We start from the raw sequence: 20,912 nt of genomic DNA, 5'->3' as shown, positions 1-20,912 counted from the left end.
TGCTCAAACCTTCTCCAACCTATCTCCTGATTCTGCCTCCTCAACCCTCCTCTCCTCCCTTTCTGCATCCTTTGACTCTCTATGTCCCCTATCCTCCAGGCCGGCTCGGTCCTCCCCTCCTGCTCCGTGGCTCGACGACTCATTGCGAGCTCACAGAACAGGGCTCCGGGCAGCCGAGCGGAAATGGAGGAAAACTCGCCTCCCTGCGGACCTGGCATCCTTTCACTCCCTCCTCTCTACATTCTCCTCTTCTGTCTCTGCTGCTAAAGCCAATTTCTACCACTCTAAATTCCAAGCATCTGCCTCTAACCCTAGGAAGCTCTTTGCCACCTTCTCCTCCCTCCTGAATCCTCCTCCCCCTCCTCCCCCCTCCTCCCTCTCTGCTGATGACTTCGTCAACCATTTTGAAAAGAAGGTCGACGACATCCGATCCTCGTTTGCTAAGTCAAACGACACCGCTGGTTCTGCTCACACTGCCCTACCCTGTGCTTTGACCTCTTTCTCCCCTCTCTCTCCAGATGAAATCTCGCGTCTTGTGACGGCCGGCCGCCCAACAACCTGCCCGCTTGACCCTATCCCCTCCTCTCTTCTCCAGACCATTTCCGGAGACCTTCTCCCTTACCTCACCTCGCTCATCAACTCATCCTTGACCGCTGGCTACGTCCCTTCCGTCTTCAAGAGAGCGAGAGTTGCACCCCTTCTGAAAAAACCTACACTCGATCCCTCCGATGTCAACAACTACAGACCAGTATCCCTTCTTTCTTTTCTCTCCAAAACTCTTGAACGTGCCGTCCTTGGCCAGCTCTCCTGCTATCTCTCTCAGAATGACCTTCTTGATCCAAATCAGTCAGGTTTCAAGACTAGTCATTCAACTGAGACTGCTCTTCTCTGTGTCACGGAGGCGCTCCGCACTGCTAAAGCTAACTCTCTCTCCTCTGCTCTCATCCTTCTAGACCTATCGGCTGCCTTTGATACTGTGAACCATCAGATCCTCCTCTCCACCCTCTCCGAGCTGGGCATCTCCGGCGCGGCCCACGCTTGGATTGCGTCCTACCTGACAGGTCGCTCCTACCAGGTGGCGTGGCGAGAATCTGTCTCCGCACCACGTGCTCTCACCACTGGTGTCCCCCAGGGCTCTGTTCTAGGCCCTCTCCTATTCTCGCTATACACCAAGTCACTTGGCTCTGTCATATCCTCACATGGTCTCTCCTATCATTGCTATGCAGACGACACACAATTAATCTTCTCCTTTCCCCCCTCTGATAACCAGGTGGTGAATCGCATCTCTGCATGTCTGGCAGACATATCAGTGTGGATGACGGATCACCACCTCAAGCTGAACCTCGGCAAGACGGAGCTGCTCTTCCTCCCGGGGAAGGACTGCCCGTTCCATGATCTCGCCATCACGGTTGACAACTCCATTGTGTCCTCCTCCCAGAGTGCTAAGAACCTTGGCGTGATCCTGGACAACACCCTGTCGTTCTCAACTAACATCAAGGCGGTGACCCGTTCCTGTAGGTTCATGCTCTACAACATTCGCAGAGTACGACCCTGCCTCACGCAGGAAGCGGCGCAGGTCCTAATCCAGGCACTTGTCATCTCCCGTCTGGATTACTGCAACTCGCTGTTGGCTGGGCTCCCTGCCTGTGCCATTAAACCCCTACAACTCATCCAGAACGCCGCAGCCCGTCTGGTGTTCAACTTTCCCAAGTTCTCTCACGTCACCCCGCTCCTCCGCTCTCTCCACTGGCTTCCAGTTGAAGCTCGCATCCGCTACAAGACCATGGTGCTTGCCTACGGAGCTGTGAGGGGAACGGCACCTCCGTACCTTCAGGCTCTGATCAGGCCCTACACCCAAACAAGGGCACTGCGTTCATCCACCTCTGGCCTGCTCGCCTCCCTACCTCTGAGGAAGTACAGTTCCCGCTCAGCCCAGTCAAAACTGTTCGCTGCTCTGGCACCCCAATGGTGGAACAAACTCCCTCACGACGCCAGGTCAGCGGAGTCAATCACCACCTTCCGGAGACACCTGAAACCCCACCTCTTTAAGGAATACCTAGGATAGGATAAAGTAATCCTTCTAACCCCCCCCCCCCCCCTTAAAAGAGTTAGATGCACTATTGTAAAGTGGTTGTTCCACTGGATATCATAAGGTGAATGCACCAATTTGTAAGTCGCTCTGGATAAGAGCGTCTGCTAAATGACTTAAATGTAAATGTAAATGTAATCCGTCTGAAACTTTGCACATACACGGCTGCCATCTTGTGGACACCATCGGAATTACAACCAGTGTGATGGCTCGAACTGGGACCTTTCTCTTGCATTTCAAAGATGGTGGGGAAAAAAAAGAAAAGAAAATTCTTTGTATTTTCTTCTACCAGTTGTATTGTGTTATATTCTCCTACATTCAATTCACATTTCCCAAACTTCAAAGTGTTTCCTTTCAAATGGTACCAAGAATATGCATATCCTTGCTTCAGGGCCTGAGCTACAAGCAGTTAGATTTGGTATGTCATTAGAGGCGAAAATTGAAAAAAGAAGAATCCCTAAGAAGTTTAAGGTGTGTTGAGTGCTCTGCTTGCACAATGCTGTTCTTTTAACTAAGGCACCCGAGTCTTGAGTGGACACAGTAACTTTAATAATATTTGCATGTGTGGTTTTAAAGCACTGTACTGCTACCAATGATGTAGATAAAGACTGGATTGCTGACACTATGTATTGGCCATTGAGAAGCTTTGAATCCATTTTGTCACTCCCCCGTAGGAGCAGTCCTCTATAGGAATGAATAGAATTATACAGTATTTCAATTAAAATGTTTCAAGGACAAAATTATATGTATTTAAAGTATTTTTGGTTGTTGTAGTGGGGACAGTAACATTAGTAATCTCAAAATTATACTTGAAGTAAAATATTTTAATATATTTAACGTTTAATTTTTATATTTAGCTAACATAATATAATTAAAAAGTATATATTAAGGCAGGGATGGGCAACTTTGATGAATCGGAACTCTTCAAGAGGGGCCGCGGTGGCTTGTGGGTCTGCGTACCCACATCCACACCCACACAAACACTTCTACTAATTTTGCCATGGGGCGGAGAGAAAAATGAACAGTATTACAGATCATTTCCTGCAATTCTACACATTTTGCAATAGGGTGGAGACAAATGTTTGCAGTTTTTAATATGATATCTGATGATCAATGGGCCCACCCCCCAGTCGGTAAATCGACCATGCTTACTATAATTTTAGATAGCTGGCCGCTAGACTACCGTACCAATCGGGGGGGGGGGGGGGAATTGCTGACATGGCAGGGCTTTAGATTTCAGTTTATTTTTTAAATCACAAAACAAAATCTAATAATTACTCTGATCAGAATTGGATTAAGCAGTGGTGCTGACGCAGTGCACATCAGGGCAGTGTATGGCTGACATTGTGTAAATTGCCTATATTCCTATTTTCTATAGCCCATTTTAATAAATATGTTGTATTTACACAAAGCAAGGGATTTTCTATTTTCTCTCCATTTTATATGAACATGACTTGGCCTATTAAGCCACTTTCAGTTTAATGCAGGCTAGATTTCTCCTGCCGTGCGATTTCATGATCAAACAAATGAATCTAACAGAGTTCTAGGCTCTCTCAGAAAGTTAAGTTGTTTTTGAATAACCCCAAAACATGGGAGGCCTAAGGTAATAATGAGAGAGAACAGCAAGATAAAAAAAAATCGATTGAGAAATTTGAACAAACGTTACAGCTGAGCAAAGCATTATAGGACAGGAATTATGCATACAAGACCAGAAAATATATCCTTCCTTGCCATAGCGAACCAGACGGCCAAAAGCCTAATCCTACTGACTGAAATATCATAAAAGCATTAAGACAAATGAAAGTATTTTCCAAATTATTCGAATAAAAAGTGTTTCATGTCCGAAAGCTGCAGCTTTTAAGAATAATAATTATGACAATCTGAGTCTATGCTATTCTCATTCACAGATTTATTTTGAATTACAAATATTTTAGGCCACAAGAAGTGAAATTGAGCAAACAATACTAAGATTGAAAAATCTGATGAGGAGTCAAAAAAATATATAGGCAACAGCTGAGGAAAGCTTATGAAAGAAATGCGTAGTTGGCTTAGGCCTATTGCCATATTATTCTAGCAATGTGCAACCTTACCTACAACACATATAGTATCCTAGGCCTAATAAGAGAGGAGGATGAGGATAAAATGCAAAACAGTTTATAATTATGCAGTTTTGAGGACAGCAGAGACTCTGCAGCCCAGGCTTACTCGCTCGCTCTACTTTTTTTGTACAATATTTTGAATGGCCGCTAGTGGGCGATAACATTGTGCATGGCAGGGGTGTCAAACTCATTCCGTGGAAGGCCTAGTGTCTGCTGGTTTTGGTTTTTTCATTTCAAATAAGACCTAAGCTGTGTTCAAATACTCACACTAACCGCAATAACTGTGCTATTTGTGATGTAAATTGAGTATATAGTATGCTTATTGGTCAGAGTATGGATATAGTTAGTATGCCAAAAAGTTCCCGGATGTTGTACTACATTAGCCAAAATACGAAGTATACAAGCAGAGGCACTATTTCCGTGCTTTTAGAGCCCATCATGCAATTCTTCAGAAAATGGGCGGTTTGAAATGGGCGATTTGAAGAAAATGGCGGAATATATACAGCCGAAGTCCAACGAGAGCAGATACAAATTCATTGCTTTAACTAATTATGACACATGTTAAGAAAATGTTGAGCAATGTAATAAAGTAATGACTTTTCAAATAAGTTACATTACACGTTATGTTGGCTGACAATTTATTAGCTACACTATCATAACGAACCGCATATCATTACAGCAATATGTCCCGGTATGTTAGCTAGCTACCTAACGTTAGTTGTCTACTAATATATCAAACTTGCCAGTATATTAACTATAGGCTAACTACCCAATCTTAATTTACTTGATTATTCCCGTCATTCTTAGCTTAGCTAAGTAGTATAGTCGTTGTGCGTTCTCAATGGACTTCGGGTGCTTTTGTAAATCCTCTCTGGCTATCTGCTCCGATTTCAGAGCACTCTCGTTTGAGTGTACCAGGGCGCAGAATAACTGATGAATTTACGAACACTCAACCCTCGTTGAATACGGCCGGTGTCAGTAAACATCAGCAAAAAGGCCTAATTCAATTCATGCCAGCAGCAAAGTTAGTCACCACACTCTGGATAACATGTAAACAGCCTAATCAGCTCTGCTAGGGTGAGTAAATTGGTCAGAGTGACCATGTTCTCTCATTTGTGTCTGGAAGTAGCTAGCAAGCTAGCCAACGTTAGCCAGTTAGAACAGCAGTCAAGCGTCCAAGCTAAGGTCAGAACGCTCGAGTCAACCCTACTCCTCGGCCAGAGTGTCCAGTGTGTGCTCTGAATTTACAAACTGACAATTTGACAACACTCTGGCACTCCAGATTGAATTTAAGACCACACCGGAGGTCGTAAAATGTGTAGCTAGTAATATGTTATGCTAACAAGCTAGCAAGAGGTTGCATAGCAACAGCATCAACTTCCGGTAGACAAGCAAAGCGCTAGTACGCTCAACTGAAAGGATACTGTTCGTTTACAGTATACTAAAATTAACTAATAGTATATGTATATACTCATTAAGTATGTAGTATACAGTATGTTTGTATGGGTATTCAAAACACAGCTCTAGACAACCAGGTGAGGGGAGTTCCTTACTAATCAGTGACCTTAATTCATCAATCAAGTACAAGAAAGGAGCAGCGCCCAATATCAGTCATCTAGTGTATATATAAATCATTGAATGCCACCAGGGCCAGCTCTAGCCTTTTGGGGGGCCTTAAGCAATATTTGGTTGGCCCCCACCTTGCTGGTAAAACATTTTAGTGGCGCCCCGCTTAACAGAGGAGAGAATATTTTGCAGTTTAAAGGCAAATTCTGTAATTCTACACATTTTGCCAAAGGGCAGAAAGAACACTTTGAAACTTTATAACTAACATCATGCAATTCTACACATTTTGCCATGGGGTAGAGACATTTTTGCAGTTTATAAGCTAATTTCCTACAATTCTACACATTTTTCCATGACTTATGCCATGTTAATAGGATATCTGAGTGAAAGTGACTAAAAAAAATCTAAAATGGGGGCCCCCTGGAGGTCAGGGCCCCTGGGCACGTGCCCTGCGTGTCCTGTTGGTAATTTGGCCATAATTATAACAAGATTTAGATAGCTGGCTATACTTACTTACCAATCTAAAAAAAAAATGCTGACATGGGCTAATTGAGTCACTGTCATTGAGTGACTGTGAGTGACAGTCAGTGACTGACATAACTAACCAAATTTCAAACCCTTGTGTATTCAGGGCCGGTGCTGATTGCCACCCTCTCTAGAGTGGCCAGTTAGAGACGATAGAGTTACAGTGGCAGGTTTTTGGAACGTACCAACTAAAATATATACAGAGGGGGACTAGTACAATATGGGTGATTTATAGAACGTACCAAGTGCATGGGGGGATCTGGGCGAAGAGACGATTTGCCCAGGGTGGTCAGAGTGCGCTGGAACTCCCCTGCCAGCCACTTGGTCTTGTCCAACCCCATGGAGCCGATGCTGGAGAACTGACCAATGACAGGCCACTTCTCTTCGTCGGGGATGGGCCGCGTGTGGTCGCGCAACAGCTATACAAGAGAGCGACACAGAGACAGGGTCAGAACTGAGGAACACACGCGTTAGTGCTGTGCTGGAACAAAAGCCTATATACAAAATGCAGCCATCCAACCCTGATATAGAGCACTCAAGAATGTATAAGATAGAAGCAAGAGAAGAACTCTTACTTTTCTCAACCTCAGGTGACCCCACCTCTCCATGTCTGAGCCCAAGTACCTCCCTGGAGTGGAACCTATCAGATACACCCTGAGGAGAAGAGAGGTAGGAGCTGTCAACATGTCAAATGGGTCCAGTTCAGTTGGCATGAAGTGGGAAAACCCCCCAAAATGAGTTATTATGGACACGCTAGTACCTAATATGTGTCAAATGTTTTCAGCTGCGTCATGCCAATTGAACATGATCATCGATCAACATCGTCTCACCTGGTCTCAGACAGGTCATGCTCTCTGATCCTCTGGATCCAGTCGGTGATTTCGGGGGCACGATAGGCCCCCAGGTACTCCAGGAGGTCCCGCTTGAAAAGGGTGGGAGACTCCCCCGCTGTCTCTGGACTCCCCTTGGGTAACCGTAAATACAGAGGACTCATCCACAACCTGAGACACACACACACACACACACACACACACACACACACACACACACACACACACACACACACACACACACACACACACACACACACACACACACACACACACACACACAGAAAGATACTGTCACAATACAACATCTGATAAATATTACTGCACACATTACAATAATACAACCCCTAGTCATCAGTGTTCTGATGAATCCCCATGAGTCTGCATTTCCCCTCAGGGGAGCAATGACGTGTTTTTCATTCTCCATTCTAGACAAAATAAACACATCGAGACAATCTCACAACATCAACACACCCTGCATAATATTCCTTTAGTCATCCACAGCATGACAGAGGCTGAAAGCCAGGGTGGGGTGACAGACATTGCAAGCGTGTGTGATGTGACTAGGGATGCGCGATATATCGGTGAGCATATCGGAATCGGCCGATATTAGCTAACAAAATGCTAACATCGGCCTGATGTGTCGTTTAACGGCGATGTCAAAGCTGACGTGCATACCTATATAACGTAGGTAGATGACGTAATGACGGCACGAAAAAGACTGTGCTACACGTGCAACACAGCATTCCTAACCTAGCCCACAATGTCTGCTGTGTGGATATATCTTTAAGTTTCATTTGAAAGTGATTCAGCACCAGACGTTCAGCGACTACTTAGAACAAAAGCACAAAAAACTAAAAAACTAAGCGCACACTTCCAACAACTAAACAAGTTCAAGTCGAGCAGTCATTTGAAAGAGTAAGATAATTTCAGAGAGACAACTCAAAGGCGAAATCCATTAACGCCAAGATAATGTAATTCATTGCCCTTGACAATCAACCGTTCTCTGTCGTGGATGAAGTTGGCTTTCGCCGACTGGTCGAGCACCTCGAGCCCTGGCACACACTACCAAGTAGGCGCTATTTTTCAGATGTTGCCCTACCGGAGTTACACAGTATTGTTGAAACGCATATCCATGAGCTACTGCTATTAGCTTCACAACTGACATTTGGACCAGCAATGGTGGGTCGACGAGGATTTCGTACTGAGGAAAGCCGTATTGCATGTTCAGGAATGTGCTGGTTCTCATACCGCTGCTGCTATTTCAATGTATTTTGACAACATGAACACAATCCTAGCTCCATTTGAACAACCGACTCGAGAAATAAGCTCATCAACTGCGTCTGCAGCAGACGTGAAACCCTCCGTCATGGCATTGAAACGCCTGCTCAACAAAACTGCCGACACAAACCGCGGGTTAAAACGTTACAAAAGTACTCTACTAGAGGCTGTGAATAAGCGATTCGGTGGCATTCTCTCTGAGCCTCTTTACTGTGTCGCCACCATGCTCGATGCTAGGTACAAGGACCGCTACTTCGATGCAGACAAGAAACAGGATTTACGTGAAATGTTAGACACAGCTGGACCAGATGGAAACAGCCACACCGAGGAAGAAAAGCCACGGACAGACAGAGCTGAAACTTCACTGCTTGACATGTATGATGAAATCCTGGTTGAGAATGAAACGATTGAACAAATGTACAACAAAACAGCACAGTAAGTAAGTGAAAGAAATTGGTTTTGATTATGTTTTACTGGTAATGTGGACATACGTAAATGCCAACAAAATAACTTTTTGGTCAGTGTGTGTTTCAACTAGAACGCTTAAAACGCCAAAAGGCCGCTATTTTTTTTTATATCGGTTATAGGAATTAGGGTTTTGGCAAGGAAAATATCGGATATTGGTATCGGCCAAAAATGTCATAGCGGCGCATCCCTAGATGTGACCACAATGACAGGGCAGGCTGCTACAAAATAGAACAAAACAGAGCTCATCAATATGGATTCCAGACACCAGGAAGCCATTCTAGGTAGATGCCAAAACCAGACATATACTACAACTTCTTCAACATGATGATCAGATAGAGACAGAGTAAAAGTGAATGTGATTTTCAGAGTATCTCTGTGTGTGTGTGTGGAGAGACAGGGAGAGAAGAGAGAGTGAGAAACCGTATTCAGGTAAGGGAGGAGTTAGGCGAAGGAGAAGCCAAACTATAGTTCTGTTAATGCTGCTCTCTCTGTTAGTCTCTCTAATGGAGCTGGTTTCAAGGGTTAGGGAGAGGCGGAGTAGAAAGTAAATCATCTGAGGGAATCACCTGAATGAAAGAATACAACAAAAATGGGATGATTACATCTCTACTGTTTGTGTAAGAGAGTAGAGAGATGAACTGCAGAGATATTGAATAGACCTATGTGGTTCTGTAAAATAATCAGTGCAGGTTCATTCCTATGAAAGGTTTTGAAAAACGTGCCCCGTTACTATTTGGGTATAAAATGCGCCTCGTTTCAGCTTGCTGAGTGAGTTGTCATGGAAACCAAGAGAAAATGTGTTATTAACGTGGGAATGAATCACGACGACAGCTATTCAACTCAGACATGAGGCTAATGTTGTGTTCTTTTTTTAACCAAACTAACAACTTTAAAGACACCTGGTTCTCCGGCAATTGCAAGAAACCTGGGCAAAAACAGGACATCAATAACTTTATAATTAACAACAGAATGATGAAGTTGAAGTTCACCTCATCTCAACTGAGAGTGTAGAAACTGTCACCTGGCATAGCAATCAGTCTATAGAAATGGTAGTCTTCAAACATGGCCACCGTCAGAGACTCACCCCTGTGTTTTCTGGTACCAGTCTGCTCTGATCATGTTGGAGGTAAGGATGACCACTCTGAAGCCTTCCTCGTACCACAGCAACATCATCTTCCTGACACCACAAGATGGAGGACACATGTCAATTGAGGACACAAACGTGCACGCAGATGCACCACACACATACAAACAACTGAACCACAACAACATTCAACTTCAAGAGACTTTGCAGATTTGTATTCTGTATTTAACCAGTGAATCTGATTAAGATGCGACACCATCTTCACTGCTCTGTTTAGTATAATGTATCTCATGTATTATCAAACTCTTGAAACCTTCCTTAACCTCAGCTGGCGAATCTACCATACCTTTCCAGGGTCATTCACACAATCTATCCTGTAGCATTAATACAAAGTAATAGCCCTCATAGAACGAAGAGAGTACATAATTCCACCACATCAGTATTCTGAGGGATATACACACTAAGTGCATTTTAGCTACTAGGGCAATTTCACGCCAGGATGGCTCAAAGATATTTATGATGTTTTGGATTTTCCTGAAATAAAATAAATAAAAGGTCCTTTGGGGGAATAATGTTCGGCATACCTTCAAAGTCTGTATTCAACATTACTATTGAGAAACGATTGATTCAAGTTTAAGAAAACGTGTGACATTTTGGCTTTACCCTGGGCATCTTTTAGGCCCTACCCTGGGCATCTTTTAGGCCTTACCCTGGGCATCTTTTAGGCCTTACCCTGGGCATCTTTTAGGCCTTACCCTGGGCATCTTTTAGGCCCTACCCTGGGAATCTTTTAGGCCCTACCCTGGGCATCTTTTAGGCCTTACCCTGGGCATCTTTTAGGCCCTACCCTGGGCATCTTTTTGGCCTTACCCTGGGCATCTTTTTGGCCTTACCCTGGGCATCTTTTAGGCTTTACCCTGGGCATCTTTTAGGCCTTACCCTGGGCATCTTTTAGGCCTTACCCTGGGCATCTTTTAGGCCTTAACCTGGGCATCTTTTAGGCCTTACCCTGGGCATCTTTTAGGCCTTACCCGTGGCATCTTTTAGGCCTTACCCTGGGCATCTTTTAGGCCTTACCCTGGGCATCTTTTAGGCCCTACCCTGGGCATCTTTTAGGCCCTACCCTGGGCATCTTTTAGGCCTTATCTTGGGCATCTTTTAGGCCTTACCCTGGGCATCTTTTAGGCCCTACCCTGTGCATCTTTTAGGCCTTACCCTGGGCATCTTTTGGGCCTTACCCTGGGCATCTTTTGGGCCTTACCCTGGGCATCTTTTGGGCATTACCCAGGGCATATTTTGGGCCTTACACAATGAGTCTATCGATGCTACAAAGCCAGTCTTGGTGTCATTTGAAACCTTACCGTGTGCTCTGAAATATGAGTAGTGTTAAAAATAACATTTCTTTACGGACAATTAAAAATATAAACGTAAATCTCTCAAAAGTACCCTTTTTGACACTATACTCCACATACTCCACATCTAATTTCCGGAGTGGGCTCTCTTTATACATATAATTTGGCATTACAATGCATTCGGAAAGTATTCAGACCCCTTGACTTTTTCCACATTTTGTTAACCTACAGCCTTATTCTAAAATTGATTAAATATTTTTTTCCCCTCATCAATCTACACACAATACCCCATAATTACAAAGCAAAAACAGGTTGACATTTTTGCAAATGTATTAAAAATAAAAACTTAAATATCACATTTACATAAGTATTCAGACCCATTACGCAGTACTTTGTTGAAGCACATTTGGCAGCGATTACAGCCTTGAGTCTTCTTGGGTATGACTCTACAAGCTTGGCACACCTGTATTTGGAGAGTTTCTCCCATTCCTCTCTGTAGATCCTCTCAAGCTCTGTCAGGTTGGATGGGGAGCGTCGCTGTACAGCTATTTTCAGGTCTCTGCAGAGATGTTATATCAGGTTCATGTCTGGGCTCTGGCTGGGCCACTAAAGGACATTCAGAGACTTGTCCCGAAGCCACTCCTGCGTTGTCTTGGCTGTGTGCTTAGGGTCATTGTCCTGTTGGAAGGTGAACCTTCGCCCCAGTCTGAGGTCATGAGTGCTCTGGAGCAAGGATTTCTCTGTACTTTGCTACGTACATCTTTGCCTCGATCCTGAATCGTCTCCCAGGCCCTGCCGCTGAAAAACATCCCCACAGCATGATGCTGCCACCACGGTTCACCATAGGGATGGTGCCAGGTTTCCTCCAGACGTGACGCTTGGCATTCAGGCCAAAGAGTTCAATCTGGTTTCGTCAGACCAGACAATCTTGTTTCTCAAGCAGAGATGGTTGTCCTTCTGAAAGGTTCTCCAATCTCCACAGAGTACTCTAGAGCTCTGTCAGAGTGACCATTGGGTTCTTGGTCACCTCCCTGAGCAAAGCCCTTCTCCCCTGATTGCTCAGTTTGGCCGGGCGGCCAGCTCTAGGAAGAGTCTTGGTGGTTCCAAACTTCTTCCATTTAAGAATGAAGGAGGCCACTGTGCTCTTGGGGACCTTCAATGCTACAGAAATGTTTTGGTACCCTTGCCAAGATCTGTGCCTCGACACAATCCTGTCTCGGAGCTCTATGGACAATTCCTTCGACCTCATGGCTTGGTTTTTGCTCTGACATGCACTGTCAACTGTGGGAACTTATATAGATAGACAAGTGTGAGCCTTTCCAAATCATGTCCAATCAATTGAATTTACCACAGGTGGACTCCAATCAAGTTGTAGAAACATCTCAAGGATGATTAATGGAATCAGGGTGCACTGGAGCTCCATTTCTAGTCTCATAGCAAAGTGTCTGAATACTTATGTAAATAAGGTATTTTTGTTTTTTAACATTTGGAAAAATGTATAAAAACCTGTTTTTGCATTGTCATTATGGGGTATTGTGTGTAGACTGCTGAGGGGAAAAAACTATATTTAATCAGTTTCAGAATAAGGCTGAAAAGTAACAAAGTGTGGAAAAATTCAAGGGGTCTGAATACTTTCCGAAGGCACTGTATCGGCCATTGACCAATCACAGCCCTCCTTTAGTATTGCACATTCAGCAAATCACCCTTTCCTTTGAATCCATTTCCCCATTCATTGTGTTGGTTGTGCGCATAAAATGTAAAAACTTGCCATTCTGGCATGGAAATGCCCTGCAGTTTAATGTGTTAAAACTCAATTGAACTGGAGGAGCTGAAGGTAACAAACACTTAAGTTTCACAGACATTGGTTTGGTGTTTTTCCAGGTTTGAAAAATATACCATTAGATGCCTTTTAGAAACTCCAGGCAGCGAAATATATGAATGTCAAACACTTCTACGGAGACTAAAATGAGACCTTGTGTTAAGAGGATTTGAAAAATAATTTCTATTCATCTCTTGGAGGAAAACCTCTTCGTGATCAATGAGACGAGAGGAGAGAGCTCCTCTGATTGCTCATCTTGTTGTGACTGTGTGTATGTACCTCTCTGTGTATGTGTGCCTAATATTGTGTAAGTAACTCTCTGTGTGTGTGTGTGTGTGTGTGTGTGTGTGTGTGTGTGTGTGTGTGTGTGTGTGTGTGTGTCTCTCTCTCTCTCTCTCTCTCTTCAGCCCGAGGTCGAACTAATCACGGAGCAGCAAAGTGCAACCCACCAGAGCAGACACGGCTGTTAGACCAGGATTATCTAGGCATCAATATTTTATTTACCCGCTAGAGAAATCTTTCAAACTCTCTCAAACAGGGAGAGATCACCCCCCGAGGCATCCAACCTCAGTCTCCGCGTACCTGAATAAACCAGAAGAATCATTCAACCCAGCGACAGGGGAGCAGGGAGAAATCAAACGTATAAATATGCAACAATGGAAACAGAGACTTGCTCTCCTGTTTAACACTTAGAATAAAACAGAATAGTTCAGATGAACACTTAAGCAGTGTTGCTCAGACAGATCAGACGACAGTAGCGTACAAAGTAGCTTCCCACTAATCAGTTATCATCTCATGTAACAGACAACCTGGCTTCCAGTTTGTTCTCATGTTCACATTTAGAGTAGTTATTGAGTGTTATAATGGTGGTGGAGTGGCGATAGTACAGAATACTGATGCAGGCTCACTTGGATGTTGAGTGGGGGTATGATAGGTGACTTTTGCGCGCTACCTTCAATTTGAGATCCTTCCTCTTGGATCCTCTCGGTTAACATTAATGTGCATTAAAAGGTACACTTAGCTAAAGCTTCATTTGTTTATGCTCCAGCTCCACAGCATTTTTAATGAAATAGAAAAAAGAGAACCCTGGCCCTGACTCTGCGAGCTAGTTCTTCAGAGACCAAATAAACACATTTACCTATGAAACCATATTCCCCTCAGGCCTTACGCGTCGTCTCCACCGTTTGATGTAGAAAATACGCATAACCAACTCAGTGTGACAATTCTTCAAAACTCCCGATCAAATTACAAAGGTACATGGATGATATATGGTGCAAGGGGATAAAAGGAACACTTACGTGTGGTGTGTTCCGAAAGCAATATCCAGTTTGGCCTGTTAGGAGACAAACAGGAAATCCAAATGAACACAGATGAGGCACTGGGATGGCTCATTAGGATAATGCATTACAGTTGAATGGCTAGCAGTAAGAGACTGCTTTTTGGCGATTAGGTAAATTACTTAACTTCAAAAACTTTTACAGAAGACTGTGATTTAAATAATACCTCAAAATAGGTCAAGAATGAAAGAATAGGAGAATGGAGCAGAAGAAATAGGCTTTTTGGATTCGTTTGAGTTTATGTTGGGAGTCGATGTCTCTCTCTGGTGGGCTACGGTGTAAATTACAATGTGACACAATGTTGTGAATATTTTTTTATGGGAAACAAGGGCAAGAGGAGAGTGAGAGGAAGGTAGAGGAGAAGTAGGCATGAGGAAAGTAAGTTGAGATAAGAGGGGAAGCCCGGAAGAAGGGCAAGTAAAAAAAGAGAGGTTGCAGAGGAGGAGAAAAAGACAAGAAGGTTAGAGATGTGTTACCTGGCAGAAGCGGACTTGACTGTACGGCTGGGCTTGCTGGAGCAGACGGGCCTTGGCCTCTCTCTTGTCTCCGTGGACAATCAGAACAGGCTTGTCTCTGTAGAACAGACAGGCCAGGGCGTCACCTTCACCAGTAGTAATAGTAGCAGGGTTTAAACACATCAAATGACATTTTATTGGTCGAGCACACATACTTTGCAGATGTTATCACGGGTGTAGCGAAATGCTTATGTTACTAGCTCCAACAGTGCAGTAATACCTAACAATACACGCAAATCCCCAAAAAAGAAAAGGAATTAAGAAATATAGAAATACTAGAACAAGCAATGTCAGAGTCTGGAAAATAAATATATACACTACCGTTCAAAAGGTTAGGGTCACTTAGAAATATATCTTAGTTTTGGAAAGAAAAGCAAAGTTTTGGAAAGAAAAGCATTTTTTGTCCATTAAAATAACATAAAATTTACAGAAATACAGAAATCTACATAGGGGTACAGAGGCCCATTATCAGCAACCATCCCTTCTGTGCTCCAATGGCACGTTGTGTTAGCTAAGTTTATCATTTTAAAAGGCTAATTGATCATTAGAAAACCCTTTTGCAATTATGTTAGCACAGCTGAAAACTGTTGTTCTGATTAAAGTAGCAATAAAACTGGCCTTCTTTAGACTAGTTGAGTATCTGGAGCATCAGCATTTGTGGGTTCAATTACAGGCTTAAAATGGCCAGAAACAAATAACTTTCTTCTGAAACTCGCTGTGTACTAAGCCTCACAAGTCCTCAACTGGCAGCTTCATTAAATAGTACCCGCAAAACACCAGCGTCAACGTCAACAGTGAAAAGGCGACTCCGGGATGCTGGCCTGAGACCTGAGTAGTGACCTGATGATCATTAGCAAGTTAGCAACACATGTCCAGAGTGCATAAGAAGAGATTACGGTGACTCAACGGTCACCTAGGATTTTACTGCGGTCATGACTAATGACTGCCGGTGTGGCGGTAATACGGTCACTGCAACAGCTCTAATCTTGACTTGGAAGAGTTCCAGTGTTGGATAGCCATAGCCAGCTAAGCAACATGGCATCACTCTCTGTTTGAGCCAGGTGTTTGAGTAGGTTAAACTAGCTAGCTGCATTAGCTATCTAAGTAACTGAATGTGAAAGTGACAAAATACTAAATAGAGCTAGCTCTCTCTCGCTACTCTTACATTTTTTAAGAAATGAATTTGTTAAACTGTTCAACTATTCTCGTTCTCTCTCCGAGTCAAATACTCACCACTTTGTATGCATTGCAGTGCTGGCTAGCTGTAGCTTATGTTTTCAGTACTACATTCATTCTCTAATCCTTTGATTGGGTGGACAACATGTCAGTTCATGCTGCAAGAACTGATAGGTTGGAGAACGTCCTCCGGAACGTGTCATGATTACTGTGTAAGTCTATGGAGGACGAAAACGAACTGTCCTCCGGCTACACCATGGTGCTACCCTACAGAGTGCTATTGAGGCTATTGTAGACCATTGTAAAACAGTGTGTTTTAATCAATTATTTGCTGACGTGAATATATTTAGTATAGTTTTATTTTAAAAAGATAACTAATGTTTCACTATTTTAAAAATTCTGAAATTCACTGAGGATGACAGTCCCTTTCCTCCACAGGTTGCAAGCCGTTGGTTGAAATTCTCCCGGAGAATTTGATGTTTTCGTCGGTTCGGCGTCCTCTTACACTAGCAAATCATGAGCCGATCACCACAGAATGCGGGTGTGTTCACAAACCATATCGTTGGTGCTGTCTTTCGTGGGGAAAGGCACCACATCTCAGTATGGAGCACATTTCACAATGCATGTATCATCTTAGCTGGTAACTTTATTCCTTGTGACAGGTACATTTACTGCAGCATTAACCAGGTTTCCATCCAACCTTTTTAATGTCAGATAAAAAAAATGTCATGACAGGCCTGATGGAAACAGAAAATGTGTGTGTAAACTTATCAAATGTCGGCAAAACAAAATACACAAGACAAGGTGGGTTATTTTGTGTCGGTAAAATTACTAATGCGAGAAAGGTCGGTGGAAGCGCTTTTATGCGTAAATATTAATATAATAACCCTCATATCGAAGTAAACTTGGAGTCATAAAATTACATGTTGTGTGGTCCTCCCACTACAGATTAAATAAATGAGGAACTTCACAGGGTGGTGAAAGTGCATGTTGAGGAGCTTGATTCCCCTTTCCAATAAATATTGAGGGTCCTATTCTGGTGAAATGATCATCGATGCTTGGCTGCCGTTTGACAAATGAAAATAATCTCGCTCTTTAGTCCATAATAATCTCATGTAGGCTATACACGCACGTGCCAATACCGGAGTGGGCACACTCACTATATAACACCATTTTTTTGGGTGAGAGAACCATTAGTTGGTTTGAAAATGCGATGGAAACATGGGAATGGGAATTTAACTGCAAAAAGGTATTTTTATGTGCACTACGTCATCGCGCACAATTATTTTATCTGCAACAAGTCAATTTGATGGAAACATCTCTGGTAGGTGCTTCTACACCTGCATTGCTTGCTGTTTGGGGTTTTAGGCTGGGTGTCTGTACAGCACTTCGAGATATTAGCTGATGTACGAAGGGCTATATAAAATAAACTTGATTGATTGATTGATGGTAGGAAAAGGTCTATATTGTTTTCTTGCGGATTTTAGAATATTCGCATGAAATATGTCACCAATTGGATGGAAACCTAGCTATAGCCTATGTTAAAATAATATTAGGCCTAATATATCTAAATGATAGATTAATATGAATGAAAGTCTCATTTACACATCTCCATCTGGCTTTCTGGGGTCACCTTATATGAATTGCAGGATGGGCCACGGGGGTGTTTCTTTTCGGTTCTGGGGGTGTTGGAACCGAATCTGATGGTTTGTCTGCTGTATATAGTTTGAGCTTAACAAAGAGTAGGGCATTACCTGAACTCAGGCGGGTACTGCTGCAACATCCAGTCAATGTCAAAGCAGTAGTTGAACTACAAAAGAAAGGACAGAGAACATAACTAAAACAGGCAAACTGTCTTTCATCTCCTTGAGTCAACCGAGCAACATACTTCAGTACTAGTGCAACTCAATGATCTCATACCTGCACAGATTCCTTCAGTGTCCCGAACAAAGGGGAGAGGATTTCTGAAATAAGGACACAAAAACCCACTGATGATTACCTGGCGAGTCATACAAGTCTCGACTGTCAACACAGAAATGAGAGCAGAGAGAGTATTCATTCACCTTTGATGTGCAGAGCCCCAGTGTTGTACCTCTTCTCCAGCCCTGTGACCTTGTTGAGGTAGAACCTGTAGGTGTCATTGACAGGAGGCACGCTAGTCTCAAAGAAGTAATCTGGTTCGTCTATGTAGTAGGTTCTGCCATGGGGGCTGGGAGGCCTTTCCGCCACCTTTGCCTTCTTCAGCTTGGGGCTCGACCTCTTGGGTGGCGGGTCTTTCTGTCCTGAACTTTGACCTTTAGCCTTATCATCGTCGTCGTCATCATCATCACTGTCCGAGAGAGCCCAGCCGGAAATTGAATCATCATCCTTCTTCCTCTTACCAGCCAGAAAGGGTCTGGATTGGTTGGATTCATACTTTACTGGCTTCAATTGGCTGGCCTGGGATGCCTGTCTGGCCTCAGAGCCAATAGAGAGGGGGGGGGCTGCAGTCACTGTGTCAGATTTAGGTTCAGGTTTCACCTCTATGGAAGGTGGAGGATCAGGATCATGTTTGGGTTGGTGGAAGTTGGAGGCTATCTTGGGGGAGTTGTGGTTAGAGACTGAAGATGTGTGTTGGTCAGGCGGGGGGCTGCCAAACAACAGAGGGCTGTTGTTGTTGTTTGAGGCAGAAGGGAGTGGGTCATCGTTGTCGTCATCGCTGCTGGAGAGTGTCCATTTCCCATGCTGACTCGCCTGTGACATTTCTGATCTGCGAGAGGTGAGAGGTCAACGTTGATTGGTCATGGTCAGAAGTTCGCAACAAGAGGCCCATGGTTGCCAGCTTCACAATCAAAGGAACAATTGGTCACTGATCTACAGTCAGTTTTGTCCCCCCCGAGTTAATTATATTATGTTTAGGTTTGAGGTGAAAGGCTGATCCTAGAACTGTGGTTCGGGGCCACATATATAGGGCAAGTATATGTTATCGACATAACCTGGCCTTTACCACTACTGGTATAGAGGTCGACCGATTAATCGGAATGGCCGATTAATTAGGGCCGATTTCAAGTTTTCATAACATTCAGAAGTCAGTATTTTTGGACACCGATTTGGCCGATAAAAATAAATAAATAATTATATATATTTTTTTACACCTTTATTTAACTAGGCAAGTCAGTTAAGAACACATTCTTATTTTCAATGACGGCCTAGGAACAGTGGGTTAACTGCCTTATTCAGGGGCAGAACGACTGATTTTTACCTTGTCAGCTCGGGGATTAGTTTTTGCAACCTTCCGGTTACTAGTCCAACGCTCTAACCACCTGCCTTACATTGCACTCCACGAGGAGCCTGCATGGCAGGCTGACTACCTGTTACGCGAGGGCAGCAAGAAGCCAAGGTAAGTTGCTAGCTAGCATTAAACTTATAAAAAACAATCAATCTTCACATAATCACTAGTTAACTACACATGGTTGATGATATTACTAGTTTATCTAGCGTGTCCTGCGTTGCATATAATCGATGCGGTGCCTGTTAATTTCTCATCGAATCACATCCTACTTCGCCAAACGGGTGATAATTTAGCACTGTCGTTGCACCAAACCTAACCATAAACATCAATGCCTTTCTTTAAAATCAATACACAAGTATATATTTTTAAACCTGCATATTTAGTTAATATTGCCTGCTAACATGAATTTCTTATAATTAGGGAAATTGTGTCACTTCTCTTGCGTTCCGTGCAAGCAGTTAGGGTATATTCAGCAGTTTGGGCCGCCTGGCTCGTTGCGAACTGTGTGAAGTCCATTTATTCCTAACAAAGACCGTAATTAATTTGCCAGAATTGTACATAATTATGACATAACATTGAAGGTTGTACAATGTAACAGCAATATTTAGATTTAGGGATGCCACCCGTTAGATAAAATACGTAACGGTTCCGTATTTCACTGAAAGAATAAACGTTTTGTTTTCGAAATGATAGTTTCCGGATTCTACCATATTTATGACCAAAGGCTCGTATTTCTGTGTGTTATTATGTTATAATTAAGTCTATGATTTGATATTTGATAGAGCAGTCTGACTGAGCGATGGTAGGCAGCAGCAGGCTCGTAAGCATTCATTCAAACAGCACTTTCGTGGGTTTGCCAGCAGCTCTTCAAGCATTGTGCTGTTTATGACTTCAAGCCTATCAACTCCCGAGATGAGGCTGGTGTAACCGATGTGAAATGGCTAGCTAGTTAGCGGGGTGCGCGCTAACAGCGATTCAATCGGTGACGTCACTCGCTCTGAGACTTGGAGTAGTTGTTCACCTTGCTCTGCAAGGGCCGCGGCTTTTGTGGAGCGATGGGTAACGATGCTTCGAGCCCAGGTAGGGGCAAGGAGAGGGACGGAAGCTATACTGTTACACTGGCAATACTAAAGTGCCTATAAGAACATCCAATAGTCAAATATATATGAAATACAAATGGTATAGAGAGAAATGGTCCTATAATTCCTATAATAACTACAACCTAAAACTTCTTACCTGGGAATATTGAAAACTCATGTTAAAAGGAACCACTAGCTTTCATATGTTCTCATGTTCTGAGCAAGGAACTTAAACGTTAGCTTTTTTACATGGCACATATTGCAATTTTACTTTCTTCTCCAACACTTTGTTTTTGCATTATTTAAACCAAATTGAACATGTTTCATTATTTATTTGAGGCTAAATAGATTTTATTGATGTATTATATTAAGTTAAAATAAGTGTTCATTCAGTATTGTTGTAATTGTCATTATTACAAAT

At 43.2% G+C, this 20,912-nt stretch overlaps 1 protein-coding gene across 1 annotated transcript in view; it reads right to left on the bottom strand.

Annotated features, from left to right (window-relative positions):
• tdp1 (tyrosyl-DNA phosphodiesterase 1) overlaps positions 1-20,912 on the bottom strand; it is a 76,615-nt gene that overhangs the window by 54,164 nt on the left and 1,539 nt on the right. The window contains exons 2-10 of the mRNA XM_071365163.1: positions 18,205-18,890; positions 18,062-18,105; positions 17,896-17,951; positions 14,927-15,023; positions 14,412-14,446; positions 9,943-10,035; positions 7,110-7,280; positions 6,855-6,933; positions 6,522-6,698 (exon numbers count right to left, since the gene is read on the bottom strand). Of these exons, the coding sequence (XP_071221264.1) occupies positions 6,522-6,698; positions 6,855-6,933; positions 7,110-7,280; positions 9,943-10,035; positions 14,412-14,446; positions 14,927-15,023; positions 17,896-17,951; positions 18,062-18,105; positions 18,205-18,883 (1,431 nt within the window). The 5' untranslated portion in view covers positions 18,884-18,890. The remainder of the gene's footprint in view (positions 1-6,521; positions 6,699-6,854; positions 6,934-7,109; positions 7,281-9,942; positions 10,036-14,411; positions 14,447-14,926; positions 15,024-17,895; positions 17,952-18,061; positions 18,106-18,204; positions 18,891-20,912) is intronic.

Source organism: Salvelinus alpinus, chromosome 25 (assembly GCF_045679555.1).
Source record: "Salvelinus alpinus chromosome 25, SLU_Salpinus.1, whole genome shotgun sequence".
Lineage (NCBI taxonomy): Eukaryota > Metazoa > Chordata > Actinopteri > Salmoniformes > Salmonidae > Salvelinus > Salvelinus alpinus.
This window is presented reverse-complemented; position numbering and strand designations above follow the sequence as displayed.